The 23,210-nt window shown below is 37.1% G+C and overlaps 1 protein-coding gene across 1 annotated transcript in view; it reads right to left on the reverse strand.

Moving 5' to 3' along the window:
• Window positions 1–6,986: 6,986 nt before the first annotated feature.
• Zmat1 (zinc finger matrin-type 1) overlaps window positions 6,987–23,210 on the reverse strand; it is a 31,427-nt gene continuing 15,203 nt past the window's right edge. Inside the window, exons 3-8 of the mRNA XM_032889821.1 lie at window positions 22,838–22,939; window positions 22,591–22,755; window positions 21,268–21,274; window positions 20,924–20,989; window positions 13,061–13,160; window positions 6,987–9,616 (exon numbers count right to left, since the gene is read on the reverse strand). Of these exons, the coding sequence (XP_032745712.1) occupies window positions 8,293–9,616; window positions 13,061–13,160; window positions 20,924–20,989; window positions 21,268–21,274; window positions 22,591–22,755; window positions 22,838–22,939 (1,764 nt within the window). The 3' untranslated portion in view covers window positions 6,987–8,292. The remainder of the gene's footprint in view (window positions 9,617–13,060; window positions 13,161–20,923; window positions 20,990–21,267; window positions 21,275–22,590; window positions 22,756–22,837; window positions 22,940–23,210) is intronic.

Raw genomic sequence — 23,210 nt, forward strand, 5'->3', positions numbered from 1 at the left:
GCTACCTATGAGGTCAGAGTCCAGGGTCAGTCCATGTATAGTCTTTAGGTAGTGGCTTAGTCCCTGGAAGCTCTGGTTGCTTGGCATTGTTGTACATATGGGGTCTCAAGCCCCTTCAAGCTCTTCCAGTTCTTTCTCTGATTCCTTCAACGGGGGTCCTATTCTCAGTTCAGTGGTTTGCTGCTGGCATTCGCCTCTGTATTTGCTGTATTCTTGCCGTGTCTCTCAGGAGAGATCTACATCCGGCTCTGTCGGCCTGCACTTCTTTGCTTCATCCATCTTGTCTAATTGGGTGGCTGTATATATATGGGCCAGATGTGGGGCAGGCTCTGAATGGGTGTTCCTTCTGTCTCTGTTTTAATCTTTGCCTCTCTATTCCCTGCCAAGGGTATTCTTGTTCCCCTTTTAAAGAAGGAGTGAAGCATTCACATTTTGATCATCCGTCTTGAGTTTCATGGGAACACCCATTTTTTTAAGGTGGGGGTGGGAGAAGGGGGTTGGCTTTGAGGGGAATTCCTGCCATTTCTATTGGGTCCCAAGTCTGCTTCCCTAAACTATGACAGTCTTTCTGTGTATGGTCTGCCTTTGTTTCTGTCCTATGAAACGTGGATATTCTTGCTTGTACTTTTGCACTCTTGTTTCTGCCTCACCAAGTCTGGAAACTCTCAGTTGCATTTTATAGTTTTCTGGTGGCCTCTGTTACAGATACTAGAATAAAGTACTAGTTAAACTTTGGACGTTGCCTATCTCCATCTTCAGGGACACGTGAACTAGTTACAGATATATAGGTCATTACAGAGATTCAAATGTCTTTTGTGTTTGGATAATATTGGAATGTTACCACATGCTGTTTTACTTCTCTGAAAAGCTGGCTCTGGTGATAGGATTTGGCTTGCCCACTTTTGACCCAAGCATGTTTATTTAAAAGCTTTCTCCAAATCTTCTGTCCTTGGTCAAGGTGACTATCTGATTCTGAAAGTGAGGAAGAGAACAATAGAACATGTAAAAGACATTATGTGCTTGAGAACTGCTAGGAAGTAAACTATCCCCAATAGAGGTTATTCTTTATCTCGTAGTTTTAATTTTTCATATATATATATATGGCTAAATATAATTACAGCCATCTCTGAATGCTTACCCCTCTTCTTGGCCCTTCTATTTTTGGTTTTTGTTTAAAAAATATTCCATTTAAGGTCATGGATATCTCTGAAGCCCTTTCTGGAATGTAAACTTTCTTTCTTTCAGGATCAGTGACTTTTGAGGGATGGATTTAAAAAGCCATAAAATTCCAAGCAAAAGGAAAGTTAGCTTAATACTTATAAGAAGAAGAATTAATAAATGTCTATGTATGGGTACATTTAATTTGTTAAAAAATACATATTTGTAACTTTGATTTAATTCTCATTCAGGGAAATAGAAAAAAACAACAGTACATAGGTATGAGGAAAAATGTTTAACCAGATGTCAAATACAAGGTTTAAGGCTATGTTTCAGAAGGTTTGAGTAACTTATACAAGGTTTATAAAGAGTTAAATATTTTGAATCACGATGGGTTTTGTATGATAAAATGAAAATTTGTCTTAAGAAATAACAGGTGAAGACAAAGCCACAGAAGTTTAAAAACAAGTCACAGATCGGAGTAGATTATACAGGATTTGTGGAGGACAGGACCTAAGAATGATACATTTGACAATGATTAAGATTTATAAGTTCTTAGGATTATAAGGATCTATTCATACTAAAAATGACTTAAAGATGTATGTCTGATCACTTATGGTTTTGGTAACTTTGTTAAGCTCTAGATATTTGGAGACAAAATGTTAATGATCAAATGAAATGATCAAATGTCTTCAATATGCTCAGAACAATGTTTGTAGCAATACTAAGTACAAACATAATTCATTTAGAGGGACAAATGTGGACGGAAAGACTAATTTATATCTCACATTGTATTGACATCTATCTATGTTGTCAAGGCTAAACCTAAAGCAATAACTCAAAACAAGTTTATAGTAACAAAATTTGTTCAATATAAAATATTCAAAATAAGCCACATTTTAAAAGCTGGTTGCCAAAAAAGGCATGCTTGTATAAAAATGGGTTAAATTTGCAATATGCTTGTGTGGCAGGACATTCCTAAGCTCAAGCAGAACCTTTTTCCATAAAAGAAAATTGCATCTTAACTGCTTTACAGATAAGGATGCATGGGGAAATAAGACATGCTAGCAGTCTGCTGGTTCTGTCTCTGGCTGTGCAGGCCATGCCAGGGAAAGCTCCTCCTTATCTAAAGGGAAGATGAATTACTCTTCATGTTTCACGTGACCACAGGAGGGATTCTTTTGCCCAGTGAAGGATCTTCAAGGCTGTACCAACATCCTAAACATAGCTAAGCAAGAGCAAGGCAATTATTCTGTACTTCTGTCCCCCAAACTGATACATGAGATGCTGTGAACGGGGAACCTTATACCTAAGCATACCACCCTAGTGATGTGAGACTAAAATGTTAGTTCAGTTGAGCATGTCTTTTGCCCTGGATTTCTTTTTCCCTCTTAGCAAAAGCTAATTCCAGGGTGCATATCCTAACCACCCACATTCCTTGATTAAATGAGGATGCCGGATACTCTGTCAGCAAACTCACAGCTTTGGAAAGTTACTCACGATATCCAAGTCATGCCTTTGGAAGCATTGATAGATGCTCCTATCAAAGTGACTCAAAAAGAAATCCTATTTCTCTTTTGAACTATCAATCAGATGCAGAATTTAACTGACTTCCTTACAAATCTTCCAGGTGTTTGTTCCCTATGTAGGAGTCTGAAAGCTAATGGCCTTATCCTTCTACAGAATTCACAGTACGTGGTCAAGCCACTTTTAAAATTCCACTTCACTTTACTAAACAACTTTATTTTAATTTTGTTGTAAAATCGTCCTCATTAACTTTGACGTTTATGTTTCCTACCAGACTGTACAACTAGTACCTCCAGGATTGTGCTCTGGACCTTTGCCATTTCTATTTATAATAAAATAAAATTTTCTAAATGAAGTGTAATCTTTTTTGTTTTAAACTTTTTATTGGATTTTTTTATTTACACTTCAAGTGTTTCCCCATCCATAAGCCCCTCCCCTTCTTTTATGAAGTTGTTTATCCCCTCCCCACCCCCACCCCACATTCTCCTACACTGGTGAGTCCAGCCTTGGCAGGACCAAGGGCTTCTCCTCCCTTCGGTGCCCAACAAGGCCATCCTCTGTTACATATGCAGCTGGAGCCATGGGGCTGTCCATGTGTACTATTTGGATGGTGGTTTAGTCCCTGGAAGCTCTGGTTGGTTGGCATTGTTGTTCTTATCAGGTTGCAAACCCCTTCAGCTCCTTCAATCCTCTTTTTAACTCTTCCAATGGGGACCCAATTCTCAGTTCAATGGTTGGCTGTGGTCATCCACATCTGTATTTGTCATGCTCCGGCAAAGCCTCTCAGGAGACACCCATATCTGGCTCCTGTCAGCATGCACTTCTTGGCATCAGCAACAGTGTCTAGGTTTGGTGGCTGTATGTATATGGGCTGAATCCCCAGGTGGGGCAGGCTCTGAATGGTCATTCCTTCAGTCTCTGCTCCAAACTTTGTCTCCTTATCTCCTCCTGTGAACATTTTTGTCCCCCCTTCTAAGAAGGACTGAAGCATTCACACCTTATATTGCTCATTTTGTTAGCTGGAAGCAGTCAGGAGAGATGGATGCTCTTAAACCTTTGAAAGCAGTTAGGGTGACCTCTGGAAGGGAGACTAACTGATTTGAGATGGGGCTCAAAGACACAAGGACCAGACAAAAGTTCAACCACAGGCTGTCTCCTATGTATAGGCTTCTGGCTCCCCCCATGCCCCACCCCTGACTGCTCAGGTTCTTCCCCGTATTTACCCCATCTTTTAAATGTTTTACTTCCTGAACTTCCCCAATCCCCAAACGAAATGTTCTGGGTAAGTTCTCCCAATGGTTCTCACCCTACGACAACTCCATTTCTTCCATTCGTCCTGTCCCTGGTATGTCTGAAAAACAGAAGACCCTTTAGATGTGGTTGAGAATCTCTGGCTACCAGGGGCCTGTTTCTCTTCCACCATGGCCAGATACAATTCTTTACATTAGTCCTTTCTATTGCTCTCTGGCTTCAATCCTCTAGCTCCCTGCTGCCTCTGCTAGCTCATTTTGGTTCTGCTCTCCTGGCAATGAGACTAGTCACTGCCACCTTGAAAGAACTTTATCGGGCTGGAGAGATGGCTCAGTGGTTAAGAGCACTGACTGCTCTTCCAGAGGTCCTGAGTTCAAATCCCAGCAACCACATGGTGGCTCACAACCATCTGTAATGGGATCTGATGCCCTCTTCTGGTGTGTCTGAAGACAGCGACAGTGTACTTATATATAATAAATAAATAAATCTTAAAAAAAAAATAAAGATTGGCCTACAGGGCCAGGCAGCATTGGTACACACCTTTGATCCCAGCACCCAGAAGACACAGGCCAGTGGATCTCTGGGTTTAAGACCAGCCCGGTCAATATCAAGAGTTCCAGGACAGCCAGAGCTACCCAGAGAAGCTCTGTCTCAAAAAAAAAAAAAAAAAAGAACTTTATCCCCACTCCCCACTTCCTCTCATCTGCTCACTCTGTCTCTCCTACCTCTACTCATCCCCCTCTTTCACCTTCCAGACAATCTCTCACTTTTACTCTGTAATCAAACTGACTTACTACCCTCTAAGGATTACTTTCCAAAAGTCTCTACAGGAATGTAGGATGACAATTGTCTTATCAACTACAGCCGACCAATTAAAGCTCCTCTGTTGTCAGGCAAGGCCATCCTCTACTACATATGCATCTGGAGGCACGGATCCCTCCAGGTTCACTCCTTGGTTGGTCTAGACTCTGGGAGAACTGGGTGGTCAGGTCAGCCTATGTTGCTCTTCCAATGAGGTTGGAATCCTCCCCTCCTTCAGTCCTTCTGCCAGCTCCCCCAACAGGGTTCCTGAGCTCACTCTGATGGTAGTCTCCAAGCACCCACGAATGGAATGATTAATTTAAAAAAAGAAATAGAAAAAAAAACCTCTTCTACTAAGTGACTGTGGCTTACTGTGTAAAAACAACCCGAAGCTCAAGAAGGACGACCAAAGTGCAGATGCTTCAGTCCTTCTTAAAAGGGGGAATAAAATATTCATAGGAGGGGATATCGAGACAAAGTTTGGAGACTGAAGGAATGGTCATTCAGAGCCTGCTCCACCTGGGGATCCAACCCACGCGCGCGCGCGCACACACACACACACACACACACACACACACACACTACATATTGGAATTAATATATTTGTGAGGACAGGCCTCCTGTCATTGTCGAAACATATTCTATTAGGTTTCTATCTCCCAACACTATCCTATCACCTTTCGGATTAATTTTAAGCACGTTAATTTATAGGGAATAAAAGCCATTCAAACCATGGTAAGACCTGACTAATAATACTATAGCCCTCTTTTACTCGTCATTATCTTTCAAGTCTGATCTCACCTGATCATACCCTCCATTCTCATATCCATTGTCATAACTGCATCACATGAGATGCCCCTCCAGATGTATGTATACTATTTCTGATTATCTCTTCTTTGTGCAGTTCACCTTAGAAGCTTCTAGACATTTTATCATTTCACAGATTATCTAACCTTGGATTTGATGCACCACCAAATCTCTTCCTTGTCTTTTACTTCCCTTAGAGCAGTGATTCTGAACCTTCCCAATACTGTGAACCTTTAATGGGGTTCCTCATATTGTGGTGACCACACAACCATAAAATTATTTTGTTGCTACTTCATAAGAATGTAAGTATTTTGGAAATCCAGGTTCTTCCAAAAGTCTTGTGCCCCACAGGTTGAGAATCACCTTAGACTGTATATAGTCCCTCTTTTTCTGCATCATCCAAGTAGCACTTCCCAGACTGAGCTAGATTGTGATTTGATCTAGAACCTCCTCAAATAAAAATGATAAGATTTAACATAAGAGCATATGGGAGATATTTTATATTCAAACTATAATGCAACATGCTTTCTTCTAAGTAAGTTTATCATTATCTTGATAGCAAGCCCTTTCCCCTAGAATTATTCTTATTACTCATGCTGGTAACCAGACCAATAACTATGATCAAATTGCAGTTCGAATGTGTATTCAAAGATAATTTGAATTATCATTGTGGCTTAAAATTTAGTCTAATTTTTTTACCTGACACCATTTTTCATCAGTATATCAAATGGTTCTTAAGAGAGAGTGTAAAGACCTGATATAAATTTATCTTATAATAAAAGTCTCATGGAAGAGGAATTGATTTTTTGACAACCTGACATGCTTTGGAACAGTTCACTTATCTAGGTAAAAAGCCAACCATCATTATTCTAGTATCTTTTTGTCATTAATTCAAACTTCAGAAAAAATATAAAATGACTTGCCCAAATGAAGATACATCACCATCATATTTGGCATGCTTTTTGATAGGACTGGAATATTCAGGGACTATTATATTGTATATTTTTTGTACCTGGACTACATAAATGATTCTGGTGGTATCTTGGCAAAATCATAGAGCAACTTGATGGTACAACTGAAATTCTAATATTGAATTTGGAATCTTCCTAGTGTAGTAGTGCAATACTCAAATGCTTACAGAAAGTACTGATCATTATACAGTGCACTAGCATAAAAATTTTTTTAAAAAATCAAACAATTTAAACACTTCCATAATCCTTTACCACTTACAACATTTTTCTCCTTCAGTTTCACATTGATGGTCTTTTTCTAACCTAAACTTAAGCTAAAACTGAATGTTAACTTCTAGTAAGCCATCTGTGGAATAAGTGAAATTACAGCTTTAATGTATGGTCTTCCTAGAGAATTTGTGGCCAACACCATTTCTTGTTTTAGCGTAGGCAGAACAATCATCTTTTGATGGAAATGATCACAAAGCAGTATTTAGAAATTAAAACACTTTAATATAAACATTTTTCAGAATATAGACCGATTTCTATCAGCCCTTTTCAAGAACATTTTAAAAGTATATATCATCTAATTTATTATACACCAATTTTCCACTTTGAGAACTAGAAAATACAAAAATACACTGCCAATTAGATTTAACAAAAAAGTCTAAGCGGCTTCATACATTTTCATTGGAGAAAACAGAAACGTTAACACACGACAGTAGTAAAATACCACCAATACTAACACAAATTCTAAAAAGGAATGGATTCTGGAAGGCTGGTCTCTCACAGGCCTGACCGTTCTTCCAAAATCAAAAGACTGGGGAAATTCAAGGTGGTATGGCTGTAGACGGCTTTGTAACTCACCAGTTTAAGTATATTATTTCCATGAGCAAACAGCTTATTTTTATTACAAGTTGATGGACAAAGTAGAAACACCTCTACTTTAAGAAAACCATGTTATACATAAGCAATAGAGTAAGCTTTGTTTCTTAGAAAGTCAAAGAAAGTGACTTTTAAAAAGCAGAATGAATAATTTTACTTCATCTGGCTTTTGTTAGAGATTAACTGTACACATGTACAAATACACAAAGAACACAAATTTCAGAAAACCAAAGTTTTCAACCTTTCTTCAACCTTAAGGTAACAAAACTGTAAAGTAGAAAACAGCGAAGCTTCTGCTTTCTCTTCAGCAGGTTTCTTCTCCGCTCACCCTCTTAGCATTGCGTCCTTGCTTTGTGAAGGCTAGGTTTAGACTTTGTGGTTCTTCTTTCAATTACATTTTGAAAGGAGGGAGTGCCAGAAAAAGAGGGGTGGGGAAGTAGGTGGGAGAGCAGAGCAGAGCAGAGCAGAGCAGAGCAGAGCAGAGCAGAGGCCACACACACACGGTCACACACATATATACACACATAGATACTAGCACACATATATACATACACACAGAGAGACTGTTTTCTTGAATGGACACCAACTTTAACCCTTCTCTTCATCTGAAGCACTCAGTTTTATCTAAAATTTCTCCACTCATTTCATCAGATTCCCCCCGCCACTAGTTTCCTTATTTATTCTTCTGTAAGGAAAACTAAATGTTCAAATTCTTTGAGTAGGTTTACCTCAAATGCTGGATTTAGATGTCTTGTGTATTGTTTCTCATGTTCCATTTCAATTTTTGCAAACAAGCAAACGCAAAGGTTTTCTGTGCTAATTCTGCACCTACCTTTCCTTGACTTCACTGCTTACTCATGTCATTATCTAATGAGTATTACTTTGTTTTAGTCCTTCTTGGTATACTTTAGGTTCAGAACCCAAGAATCGACTCATCCCAAAGGATTTCCTCTTCTGTTCTTTCTTCAACAGACTTCTTTTTCTCTTTTTTGTGCTTACGTTCTTCTTTCTCTGAGGATGCTTCATGTTTTCTTTTCTTTTTTCGATGCTTGGTTTTTTCAGCACTGACTCTAGCTTTGTCTCCCTCTCCTTTACTCTGCTCAGCACTCCTGTCTTTGTCTAACTCTTTATCCTGATAGCTTCTCTTTCTCTTATGCTTGGACTGCTCCTTCTCTGGCCTTTCTTTCCCTTCCTCCAGGTGTCGTCTTCTCTTCTGATGTCGCCTTTTATGACTTGTTTCATGGGCACTGGCATTGTCACTTGAGGGCAGATGCTTGTAAATGTCGTAGTCTACATTGTATGAGCCAGGGTTATTTTCTTCTTGAGTAAGGCTCAGAGAAACAGGCATTTCTGAGAAATCATCTCTGGTAAACTGATAGTAGCTATCAGAGTCTAGGCTCGGTTGGTTCTCATAAGCTGGAAAGCAATGAGGTAACGTGTTTTCTACTGCTTGTGCGCTGTTATATGGATCTGGATAAGTCTGGAAAGTCTCACATGGGAGTCTTTCCTCAAACATTGTATGTCTGGATCTTCTGTCGACCATTTCTCTGTAATCATGGGTTTCAAAAGAACTATCCATTCTTCTAAAAGAAGTATTTGGCTTGAATTCTCTAGATTCCTGCACCTTGTTATAATCATCAAATTCATTTTGGAAATCATCATTTCTCCTCTCTGAATGAGGCGGTAACCAGTGAGGAAATTGGCCTTCCACTGGGGAGCCATTGTATTCTTGCTCGTAGGTCTGTGGAGCCTCAAATGAAAATCTTTCCTCACATGGCCTCTGCCTGGGTCCAGAATCAACCCTTTCTCTGTACCTGTGATCCCTGTGCCCAGAGCTTTCTGACATCCGTCTAAAACTAATATTGGGATCGAGTCCTCTGGCCTTCTGCTCTTTGATGTAATCTTCAAGTTCATCTTGGAAAGAGTCATATGTCTTTGACTCTGCTGGTAAACAGTGAGGCACCTGCTCTTCTACTGCTCTAGAATCACTGTACAGTCCTGGCTGTGCCCAGAAATTTTCAAGTGGAGGATTTTGTTCAAGCCTTTTATGTCTGGGTCTGGAATCCACCATTTCTCTGTATCCATGGGCTTCCATGTAATCATCTTCCATTTTCCTGAAGTGAGCCGTGGGCTCTAGCTCTCTGGACTCCTTCATTTGGCTGTAGTCTCCACATTCGCCTTGGTAAGACTCCTGCATCTTCTTTGAGTTCTTCACTTGATTGATAACATGAGATTCTCTACAAAGAAAATAATACAGAGTTTTCATTACTATGAGTATTTTCTTTGCTCTAAAATATTAGTTTAAACAAAATCTACAGAGGTTGAGATAAAATTTTAACACTGTAAATTAAAAGAAGAATTTTGATATTCAAAATACATAGTATAGACAGTCAGATATCTCTGTAGAATTTCACAAGTTTTACACAAAAACATTTCTTAGAAGATAGACAGAGACACCAATTTCTCCACAAAATTGAAATAAAATCACAGGTACAGAGCTGCAGGGAGAGGGGGTGCTGTGGAGATACCAGGGTGCAATAGGAGACAAGAACAGAGTGAAATGGGGGAACACTGAGTGTTAGGAGTATAAGAGACTCAAATAGATAACCATAATCCTGAATACATAGCATTAACTAGGGATGGAAAAGATGCCCCTCAATGGGACTCTTAGCAGAAGAAGGAAAATGCTTGGTGAAACCAGCTGAAACCAGCGCCTTGCAAAAGTATAGTCCAAGATAGAGACCTATGATCTATACTATTAAGCTGACCCCAAAGAAGTCTCCTGTATTCCTCAGATTAATGCACTGCTGCTGACACGAGGAACTAGTTTTAAAGTTTTCCTGTTGCCCAGCCTTTTTTCCTGGATGAATAAAACTATGCATTTTTCTATCTCCAAATCCCAAGCGCTCCACTGACTCATAGAATATATGCATTGGCACACTATACACATCAACAAAGGGAGTTCAGAGCTAAACAGCACCAACTCAAATGGACCAAGCATAGCGAATTTGATTCAACAGCTGCAAAATACATACAGTTTTCAATATTTTCTGAAATTGCAGAGTCAGGGAAACATTAGAGAGAAGAGAAAAATTACTTCCTAAATGGATTTGGGCTTGCTTTGCAAGAAGGAATTCATGCATACTGTTGTAAACCTGCTCTGAAACCCATGATAGAAGAGGTCTTGGAGCCAGGGAAGGCATGTAAGACGGCTGAGCTGATTGAAATAGCATCAAACTGCCACCTAAATACCTATATATCCACAAAGGCTGCTGTCTGCCTTAAACAGAAAAGCCTCTCCTTTGCAGATTAATGCGGACTCATGCATGCCCAATATGCTGAGAAGAAAGGTTCATCTCTAGACTAGTCATGGACACTACTTAAGATTCAAGAAATACTGTAGAAGATGGGTTAGAAAGAATTACTAAGTGCTGGTGAACGAGGATAGGAGATGAAATTTTCATCTTTTAAGCACAACACAAATATGACAACTATGAACTTACAGGAGCTGTGTATACTGCCAATGGATTCACAGATGTTGGGCCCTTTTACCAGTTAGATATGAAGAGGAAAAGAATTCATATGGTCCTACTACATATTGTTGATCCATTGTTAACCAATGGATTCTTGGACAGGGGTAAGTATAATATCCAGATGTGTACCCAATGGTGATTTCACAAGGTTCCTCTGATGGTTAGTTCCGAACTCAAGATCACATAGACTCCATGGAACACTAAACAGAACTAAAGCTAGTAAACAGGAGAAAGATTTATAGGAAAGGGGTCTTGGAAAGTTGGAGGGAAACAGGAGAGTTAGGGAGAGTAAAAATAAAATACATAGTGTACATGTACAAAACTGTTAATGAACAAAATTCAGTAATTAACAAAAGAAGAAAAGAAAATACAAGACAACAAATTTTGATGAGAATGCAGAGAAAAAGTAAATATCTATTTTTGTGGGAATTTAAATTAGTGTAGACACTATGGAAATCTATATGGAGTTTCCTCAAAAACTAAATGGATAACTACCATATGGTCCAACTATATTACTTCTAAATATATACCCAGAAGAATCCTAAGTGGTCTACAAGAAGAGATGCCTACACAGTAATACTTGATGCAGTACCATTGACAATAACCATGTTATACAATAGCTTAGGTGAACACCGCAGATAAAGAATGTGTTATGATGCATAAAGAAACACTGTTATGAAGAAAATTAAAAATCATATTGTTTGCTGAAAAAACCCTGGAGATTATGATATTATGTTAAATACTCCGGACCCAGAAAGACAAATATTGACTGTTTTCTTTCATATGTGAGATCTACATACTTTTTAAACTCCCATAACAATAAAAAGGGGACAATTAGGGAGGATATTAGGATAATGGGAAAATAAATATGATCAAGTGTGTTTTATAAATACATGTAAATGTTGACAGGGAACTAATTACTTTATCTTAGAAATACATGCTAATAAAAATCAGGCCTAGAATAAAATGGAGGATGGACATAAAAGTGGAATGTCTCATGCTACTGTAATATTACAAATGTTAATGCATGTTGTTATATTGTGGTTAATAAACATTAATAACCACTGCCCTATAAACTATCTGAATGGCATGTTTTTTTTAAATCAGTTACTTTTATAGATACACAGTTGTGATGGGTTATTTAAAATCTCAGTTTTCTTTCTAGTGTTAAAGTTACTTTCGTTTGTTGAGTCTGACAATTCAGCTCCTGTAGTAGACTGAGTAAGAATGGCTTCAATAGGCTCATGTTCGAATACTTGGTCCCCAGCTCGTGGAACTATTTGAAAAGGTATAGGTGTGGCCCTGTTGGAGGAGGTGTATCCTTGCAGGAAGAATTTAAGCTTTCAAAACTCTGACCATTCCCAGTGTTATCTCTTTCTCTCCCTCCTACTTGCAGATCACGAACTCTCAGCTGTTCTCACCTCCAGCTTTTGTCTCATCATTATGGATCCTTATCCCTCTGAAACTGTTAAGCCCAATTAAATGCTTTATTTTATAAATTACCTCAATAATGGTATTTTGTCCTAGCAATAGAAAAGTAACTAAGTCAGGTCCTAAATAATCATACCCAAACACTGTACCTCCTTATAGGATGAAATAATGAATTTTATATTTTGATTTTAAAATCAACAAACTAATTTATACGAAATATAAATTACCCTTTCCCCTACTACCAAAATTACCTACTTTGCAATTGTCCACTAATTTCTCCTCTTCTTAAAACCATATATTAATATTGACTAAAAATGGCACATGGCCTCTGTTCTTAACTATCATACTCCACTGAAAAGATGATGACTAGATCATGCGATCCTTGGAACTAAGGCAACCATTTTGAGATGCTTTGAATTTGCATGGCTAGCCTGAAGAAATGATCTTTTAGCACATCTACAAAGAAAAAATAATGTTGTCTATTCAGAAGGAGTAGTAATTTACCAGACAGATCTGTCAGTTCATTACTGTGATAAAAACACCCTTCGCACTAGTATGTAGTATGGTACAAATACCACTTACCTCTTCTAGGTTCAGGTCATAGGAAAATAACTATCTAGAAAGTTTGTACAATATATTAAAGAGTATTTGACTGGAAGCTTTGGTTTTTGGTAAGGTGAGAATCCTTTTCTTTTACAAGAGAAAGAAAGCACTTACTTAATTTGATGTTCAGTTCCTTGCATGTGGGACCGGAACATATGTAAAGACGTAAAGGTGATACTGCAGATATGGCATACGTAGGTTCTCATTCTGTATGCTATAAAATCAGAGAATTGTAAAAGATCAGCATAGAAACACTTAGAATCACATAACGCCAGTGATAGATAAGAATTTATTAGAAACCCTCTACTTGAAATTTGCCCCCCCCACAAGAGTTAAAATAATTTGCTGGCAGGCATGGGAGCAAATAGTAGAATTAGCATCTTGGAGCCCAAGTCTTTAAATTTAATGCCCCGAATTTTTCATACTATACAGTATCTGTACTTAACCATCTGTTGTCTGCTTGCACACTGTTCCTATATACACTGTATAGCAGGGACCTCAAACCTCCTAGTTCTGCAACACCCCTTTTGTTTGTTGTTAATTATTTTTCTACCCCACCAAACCCTGAAATGTCCCATAACTTTTAATTTAAGAACTGCAAACTTTCTTAACCTGTAATCACTGTAGTTCACCAGTTGTAAAAATAATTTCTGCCAATGTTAGAAGAGAGAACCAGTGAGGCCCACACGTATGTTAAAAGGTGAAAGTAAAATTCTAAAATAACAGTTGCTATTTAAAATGAGTAAAATTAAAAACTATAAAAAGAAGCTATAGAACAGCTACCTAACTATTCTGCTGCTACAATGGAATTGGAAGCAGGAGATAGACTTATTTCTAAAGCCCATCATTCTTCCATTTTTTTCTTGGTGAGAAGGAGGAGGAGGAGGAGGGAGGAAAGGAAGAGGAGGAGGAGGAAGAAGAGGAGGAGGAGGAAAGAACAACTTGCACAGGACAAGTACATAATCAGCATTCTTTGAGACACAAGGCAATAAATTGGTATCTTACAGATTTTAAGAACAACCAGAATCACCTTCTTGTAAAGTAAACAGCAGATTAATCCCTTATAGGAAGATTATTTAATCACGATTAAGTATATTGAAGTTTGCTGAACAAGAAGTATTTCCAGAAACAAGAGACTACTTACAGGATAAAATAAAAATGGCATTGAATAGCGCGTTCACTCTTAATACCACTGATCAAAAGGTTACATTAAAACTTGAATGAATGTTTTGATAATGGTACTCAAAACATCCTTTACAGTCTTTTGGATATATGGTGTTAGGGAAATGGCTTATCTACATAAAAATATAGGTAGACTTCTACCTTACCTGCTAAATTGATCAACTCAAAATGGATTAAAGCCTTAAGTTTTTACATTGGCATAAAGGCAAATACATATATGCAGATGATGACAATTTTTGAAAAAGAGTTCATAATTTTCAAGGAGAGTAGGGAGGAGTATATACCAGGGCTTGGAGAAAGAAAGGGAAAGGAGATATAATTAAAATACAATCTAAAAAATAAACAACAGCAAAGGAAATTACTGAAAGAAAATACAAGTAAAATGCTTTAGGACACTGTAATATGTGAGGACTTTTTGGACAAAGCTCCCAAAATCTAGGAAGCAAATGCAAATGTAGACAATCAGATTCTGAATAATATTAAAGCTCCTGAACAGCAAAGGAAACACACAACGGAGTTAACAGCAATCAAGAAATGAGTGAAAAAGTATAATATATACATCCATACATGTATATATACACACGTATAAGTATATACACATATATACATATATTTATAAATATATATGCATACATACATACATATACGCAAACAGCAATCGATATCCAAAATATATAAGGAACCCCAAAAGCTCAGTAACAAAAAAATTTCTAATCATTTCTCAAAAAGAGGCGACCAAATGTCTAATAAGTACATAAAAATACAGAATATCACTAATTACTAGGCAAGTGCAAACTGAAAGAACAAGGAGATTCCATCACACCCCAAAAAGTATCACTAATACAAGAAGGGAATGCTGGTAAGGATGCGAAGACAATGTTAGTGCAAACATCAATTACAATAGCCATTTAAAATATGGAGGATACTTAAAATTTAAGAAAACAATCACCATTATATTCTACTAAACACAATATTAGTGTATATTCAAAGCAACTGAAATCAGTATGTAAGAGACATACATTCCTCTGTTTATTACATCATTATTCACAGTATGCAAGAAATGAAACAACTCAAGTGCTCATCAACTGATGAATGAATAAAACATGGTACATACAATGAAACATTACTTTGTCATAAAAATACTAAAATCCTGATGGGGCAAGAAGATTTGGGGTATTGGTTCATTGTATAGCAATAATGGATAACAATTATATTCCATATATTTCAAAAAGCTAGGAAAAGGATTTTGAAAGATGGTTTATAAAAACCATAAATGTCTTCGGATATAAATGTGTTTGACTTGTCTTAGATATGATACAAAGTATATGTTTATGAAACATTATTTGATAGTCCCATGAGTACCCACAGCTTTAATGTTTCTGTGTCTTTGAAAACTTTGAATAAAAGATTACTTAAAAATCATCCTCTATCTCCATTTCCTGGAAGATAAGTTCAGTTTCTGGAATAAAATTGGGAATTGGTTTTTAAAACTAATACTGCAAGTGAATTAGAAGAGATGCTGAAGGGAAAAGGTTTCCAATTCCCTGTCTATGTATGTCTATGTATGTCTATGTATGTCTGTCGTTGTCTATGTATGTCTATGTATGTATGTCTATGTATGTCTATGTATGTCTGTTGTTGTCTATGTATGTCTATGTATGTCTGTCGTTGTCTATGTATGTCTATGTATGTATGTCTATGTATGTCTATGTATGTCTGTCATTGTCTATGTATGTCTATGTATGTATGTCTATGTATGTATGTCTCTTTCAGGTTTGTTGTTCCATTTGTGAGTTTCTAGTTTAACAAAGATTAATACTGAAGTCTATTCATTTTCTAGAAAATGGACTACTTAGGCAGTAAGTGTGGGTCTTCATAGCAACCTTTTTCTAGGAAATTGTTGTTATCTTTATTTTATAGATGTGAAAACCAAACTGGACATGGCCTTGGTCAACAGCATATATACTGAATATACCTAGGTAATGTAGAATAAACAAGACTCCCAGTTTTCTCTAGATTTGTGGTTTTTAAAGTTGGTTATAGAAAGTCACGTGGCAAATGTTCATGTTACCTCAGCCTGTGGCTTTTCTATACACTGATAATGTTCGTCATCTTTTTCTAGGATACTTATACAGGTCCACTGCACATGAGGCAAAGGAAATCTGAGTCTCCAGGGGTGGAAAAGAACTCTTCTGATTCCAAGAAAGCTTTCTAGAGAATTTTACTATGCATTCACTATTAAAGTTCCACCTAGATTACTGTCTTCTTTGTGATTATAAAGTTTCATTAAACTTGGGAATTTATGTATTTCTTTAATATTTATAAAGGCTACTGCATAGTTTTCTGTTTAGTTCTTCCTTTGTTTCTCCACAAATTCCATCAGAATTAAGATTGAATTGTGGAAAATACAGGAGTTTAGAAGGGTTACAGTCACATAAGTGTCTAGAGACAGTTCCTGAACTACAGTATGCGTGCTTTTTTTTTTACCTTAGCTCTTGGATTTCCACATGCTGTTACCACCACTTTCTAGAACAATGTGTAACTCAAAGAGAGTAAGTAAAAATGCATAAACCCTTCTGAATACATAGGAAGCCTATTAACTGCCCCAGATATCAGACTTCTTGGCCTAATACTTTAATATGATCTTAAAATACATTTTGTGTGTGCATGTATTTGATTTGTGGGTGCATTCATGTGTCATGGTATACACGTGCAGGTTACAGATCAGCTTTGGGAAGTTAGTTCTTTATTTAAACCCTGTGTGTCCCAGATATGGAAGTCAAGTTGTTAGGCTTAGCAACAGGTATCTTATATGATGACCCCTGGCCTAATCTTCTAACCCGTCTCTAATTTTTCTTACATTCTCCTTATCTTTGAGACTGCTATATAGCCTATTTAGCTTGGCTAAACATATATTTGCTTTGTTTGCATCTTAAAAAAAATCTTACTTTAATTTTTAATTACCATATACAAAGGTGTTTAAAAGGCAGAAGACAGCCATACACTTCCTGGTTCCCAAAGTGTTAACATGTGAAGAGAGATGGCACAGAAATGTAATCAAAGCACAGAAAAAGAAATGGAAGATTGGACTATAGGGAATCAAGTACAGAAAGCATATAGGGAAATTGCAGTTAAAGATTCAAACATAAGTGCCTAATAGATAACAGTAATCTTGACAAACACAAAGGTTTTATAATTTAAGGTGGATTTAGAGTCTTACTTCAGGTTTAGATATGTTGAGTTACAAGTAAAATTGAAGCATCTAACTGTAATATTGAACCTAGAATTAGTAAGATAACTAAAACATATATATATATATATATCTCACTTATATATTAGTGCTCTAGTCAATCCTGTGCTTTAAGAGCTGAACTAGATTGGGGAACTTACAAATTTGATGTTCAAATATGGATGTTTCACATTAGGAGGTACATGCAGTAGAATTATTGTGTTGTTGCCTTTTTCCTTTTAAAATTTGAATGGATATGCATGTTCAGAAATGTATATGCAGTCCCATCCCATGGGGGTGGCAGACAGAAGGTAAGAGATCCCTTTGAAATGGAGAGTTAGAGATGGTCAGGGTCAGAATGCAGATGCTGAATTGAACTCAGATCGCTTGCAAGAGTGCTGTGGCTTCAACTTGGGAGCCATCTCACAGACACATAATTGCCTTTTAAAAACAAAAATCAAACAAATAACAAAAAAAACACTGGGTCACTTGTAATATGGAATTCTGTGTTGGTTGTTTCGAAATTCAGCTAATTTAATTTCCCTAGAATGCTTTTTTTATGTTGAGGATTTTTATGGTGGTTCTATTTTAGAAAGAGTTTGGCTATGTAGTCCTGGCTGCCATGGAATTTATTATATAGTTCAGGCTACCCTCAGACATAGAATATACAGTAATCTTCCTTCCCCTCACTCCTGAGGACTGGCGTTATAGAGATGAATCACTACGTCCGGCAGAACTAGTTGTTTTTCATAATGGTCAAATGTTTACTGCTTGGCAGATAGGAGTTATGACAGGGTACATCTATTCTTTGAGCATTAGCTTCAGAGATTAGTGTGAAATGCTTTCTTCCAATAAGTAGACTAAATTATACTGATGATCCATGATCAGACACGAACTTTAACAAAATTCTTTTTGCTTGTAAGATTTTTTTGTCAACTTGGCACAAGCTAGGTTCATCTGGGATAAGGGAACCTCGACTGAGAAAACTGATCAGATTTGACTGTGGGCAAGCGTATGAGGGAACTTCCTTGATATATGACAGATGTAGAAGGACCCAGCCCATTGTGGAACGTTTCAAACCTGGATAAATGGTCCTGTTTGCTATAAGGTAGCCGACTGAGTCAGCCATGGTAAACAAGCCAGTAATCAATGGTCCTTTGTGGTATCACCTTCAGTTATTGCCTCTGGATTCCTGCCCTGAATCTCCTTCACGGATGACTGTAAATGGTAAGCTTTTCTCCCAATGTCACTTTTGGGCATAGTGTTTATCATAGAAAGCAAACTAAGACATTTTTCTTCCCTTATTCTAGTAATCTTGACATTTCAGAGTGCTAAAATGCTATCCCCCACAGTAGCAACAACAGTTCAAACACTTCTCTCTTAGATTCAGTTCAAATTTCCTCAGACATTACATATTTCATACACCCTCAGCTTACCAGTATGAAAAAATATCCAACAAGTGGCACTTCAACATTTCTTCTGATGTTTACTTTTAAATTCAACTGTCATTTCTACTTAATGCCAAGCTTACTTAAATCATCATTCTTTAAAATCCTATCTATAACCATACGTCCCTACAAAATGTTTTAGTACTTTGAACCACACTCTGTAGGAAACTGAAATAGTACAGAGAAAAGCACTTGAGATGAACAGCATTAGCAGTTCTTTGATACAGACATTAAACTAAACTCCACTGAGGTATGAGCACCTGTGCTGGTTTTGTCTAGAGCTAGAATAGAGCTGGTATCTATGAAGGATCTTAACTGAATGGGAGGAAAAGCACATGGCGAGGTAGTAGACACCCATGTTACAGACACACAGGAGAGTAGGTAGGAGCCTTGAGGGAAGCAAAGAGGCTTCCAGGCAGCACTGGTATATTTAAGAATGAGTATGAGTTTAGTCAGAAGCAGGAAAAACTGACAAATTTTCAAATTAGACAGTGTCATGGAAATATTTGTATTTTGAATGAAATGCTCCAATAATTAAACTGAGAGTGTATTTGTGGAGACAAATGCAGTAGGGCAAACTACTTAGAAGGCCACAACTCTGTGTCTTCAAATTTCGTAAGTATGAAGCATTACAGGTCTTACTAAAGAAGTGAATTTTGAGTTAGTAGTTTTTTAAGCAGGGCTGAATTCTTTTTGCCCATATGCTCTCAAAAGATACACTGCCAGTCCACACCCCAGTCTGCCTAGCAAAGCTCTAGAAATATATGAAGAGCTGTGGTAGTGTAGGGAGAGTAGGGATGGAGTAGGGCAGATAGTAACAATTCAGGAGGGAAGGCAATCACAACTTGGCATTTCATCAGCTTTAGAAACTGGTATTGGGGAGTTGACAGTTAACTATAGGTTTTTATGTTGGAAGAGAATTGATTTAAAATGGCTCTGAGGTGTCCACGTGAAATAAGATCACCATTTTACACAATCGAAAGTGTGATGAGAGGTTGGTGGGAACAGAGATGCAGGTAAAAACCAGGGTATAATAATTGGGTTTGGAGCCAGGTCAATAATGGGACCCGGAACACCTAAGTGTAGGCAATGAACAGACAGCTGATGCTAGCAAGCAAATGAACAGAAAGAAGAACAAGGCTGAGGAACTGTGCATGAAAGGAACAGAATTTTAAGAAGTCAAGAGTAATAAACATTTTCACAAAGAGCAGAAAGTCTGTCTAGAAGGAATAGGTGAAATACAATGCCATGAGGAAGAGAAGGCAGAAGAGAGACTATGAAAGAGCAGGAAGACACAGCAGTAGTGAGAAGGTGCTTGTATATGGTGGGGATGAAAAGCATGGTGGAAGAACAGATATACTGCTCCAGTCAAGGCCAGTCCCTATGTTGTACCTGAAGTTTTGCTACCCTTTCTTATCTCTAAGCCATCTCTGGTCATATTTAAAAACCTTTCCACTTCCATCAATCAAGATCATAGAAATCTATGAACTATGATGTTTCATTTCCTTTGTTTAGTGAAATATATGCATAAAACATACCTGTACTCTTTTGCAATGAAGTATTAACTAGATTATATATTTTCTTCTTTAGGGAAGAAGAAATAAGAAGTATATTACTATTTATACTACCAATAATAACTAGCTTAATGTTCCAAATGAGTATCAATATATCAGAATGATTTGAAATACTTCCTTAAAATAACATGGAACCAAAACACACATACATACTCATATATATGATTTTTGAAATTAAGAGACATAAAAGACTTCCTGTCTATCATTCTTATAAAAACAAATCAAAGTAAATGGACTTGATTATTTGAACACTATCATTTTTAAATAAAAGAAAGTGGTTTATAAATAAATGAGTAGGTTTTATAAAATACAAACTTCCTATGAAAGATGTTAAAATCCTTTTCCTATTTGCTGTTTGTATTTCAGTTTACTGGAAGACACTTCTCTGCTCTTCAGCTATAGATGTCTTCCTAGTATCGTTTATTTTTGTCCCTACCATAATGTTATGGAATATAGCAGATTCTTTAAAGGATGAAGAAAGATCTTACAATATCTGCTTGGGTTATTTAGATCCAAAAGGATAATAGTCTGTCTTTATCCCTACCTGGAGGAGGCTTCACAATAACAGACTTCAGGAAGGTTGGTGGTGCTGGAATAGTACTGGGTTTATCTGTAGAAATAATTGTAATGAAACATTATCGCCATGTGTTCACATATTAGAACTGCATCCAGTGTAGAGTATTAAAGAAATTCTCTAAAAACTACTATCTTTTTTTTCTTTTTCGGAGCTAGACCCACCCAGGCCTTTGCGCCACTAGGCAAGCACTCTACCACTGAGCTAAATCCCCAACCAAAAACTACTATCTTTTGATTTTCCATTTTTTCAGGACAGTATTTTCTGGAATAAAGGGATCTGTTATAAAGGCTCTTTTTGAGATAAAATGTGACCTAGTTTGTACATTAAAGACATGGGACTACAGGAATATTTTACACCGAGTATTGTTTGACCATATTCATTCAAGGGAACAATAGAAGCAGGGGAGCCATTTCAAGATGATTCTTTGCAAGTCACAGGGGAAATCAGATGGCATGAACTTCTAAGTTGATATTTTTTTGAATAACATATCGATTCTGTCTTGATTTGTGATGTCTACACCGGAATGAACTCCCAGCAATTAATAACTTGAAACCATATGTTTCTTTTTTGTCTTTTTCAATTATGTGCCTCCTTGAAGTCAATAAAATGGTTTTGGGGATTGAAGATAAGTCATTTACAAAATGAATTCTCTTGTAAGGCACAACGACTCTGTCCCTCTTCAAATCAATAGATATATGGCAATTTGAGATGGCAATTTGAGAGACTAGAATAAATAAAAACCTAATTATAGTTTAGCTTATTAACAAAAATAAATTCTAATAGTTTGTGGAGGTAATGACTTTGCTTTGGACAATATTTATATGCTATGTGATATATGTCCTATCTATATGATAGATGATATGACTGCTGATTTTTTTCAGGAATAAATGCCTAATGATATAGTATTAAGGCTCTAATGAATGCACTAAATTATTTCAGCTGATCTATCATCATTTTGTGGTAGCATGCAAGTTTTTCAAAATATGAGCCATGTTTTCCAAAATGTACTCTGCCAGTTCAGGTAATTCAGTGGGAGTTCCTTCATTTGTTCATTTGAACATTACCAGAAAGAACAAAGAGGCCAAAGTTCTATAATTCTCTGCACTTTTGGAATTAAGAATACTCTAATTATTTGCTGGAACTTCATATTTATGGAAATAAAACAATGTATTATCAGGATTAGAAGAGATTCAGCAATTTAGTTTGTTTCTTAAAGCTGTGGTGGTAAGTACACTATACACGAGCTAGAATACTGTAACTATCCTATAGTGAAGACGTTGATCTCAACAGACAACTAATGCTAAGTTTTAGATCAAAAATGACAAGGGGGAAACATAATAAAGAATTTAACATTTTTGATTTCTCTAGCTGTTTATTATCATTCTTTATAACATAGAGCAATCACATGCTTATATTTGGATTTAGTGAACTGAACAGAGGTCATAATAGTTCTTAAAATTCAGTTAGCCATCATTTCTGCAGACAGGGACACAGAAATACACTAAGCAGAAGAACAATCAAGTTGTCTACATTACAGTAAAAGTTTGCTCTCCAAAAATGATGGTGCAGTGTGGGAAAAAGATGTATTATGGGTCTCAGATAAAGAGATGACTAGGGTCTTACCCATCGTTGATGGGCATGCAGATGGGAGACCCCGACCACGCCCCTTCCAGTAGTTGCTTCTGAGTTTGAGAATGGCTCTTTCCCACATAGTGAGACGGAGCAGCAGCTGTGGAGTCAAAGCTCATGTTGCAGAAACCAGGAAATGTGTTTCTGTTGACTTCTCCACTTGAGTACACCTATAAAAAGCAGTTTTTTATACTTTTGAACGTTTCAAAAATGTACAGGTCAGAATTATGCCACACAGTGTAGACCACTCACCTGAGAATTCGCAACACACACGCTCACTTTCCTACCAGGCACTTCATGCTGTTCTCCGTGCATTTGAAAAGAGAACTTAACATTTTGAGCATGTATTTCACTCTGAAAAAACAAATGTAACTTTGTTTATTTAACAGCAGAGACGCCTAAAATGTGGACTCTCTGAGGGAGGCAGGAGACATGAGTTTTAGCACTTTGCATTATCTTTTTCTTTTGAGACCTGGTCCTTGAACAGGCTAGGGAAATGGCATACTGAGTTACAGCCTCTACCCTTGACGAAAAGAACTCTGAGAGAGTTTCACTCCTTTTAAATCTCCAAATCTCAGTTGAAATTAAAATAGAAGTGGTTCTACAAATTAAAAGTCAGTATTTT

This window comes from Rattus rattus, chromosome X (genome assembly GCF_011064425.1).
Source record: "Rattus rattus isolate New Zealand chromosome X, Rrattus_CSIRO_v1, whole genome shotgun sequence".
Classification (NCBI taxonomy): domain Eukaryota; kingdom Metazoa; phylum Chordata; class Mammalia; order Rodentia; family Muridae; genus Rattus; species Rattus rattus.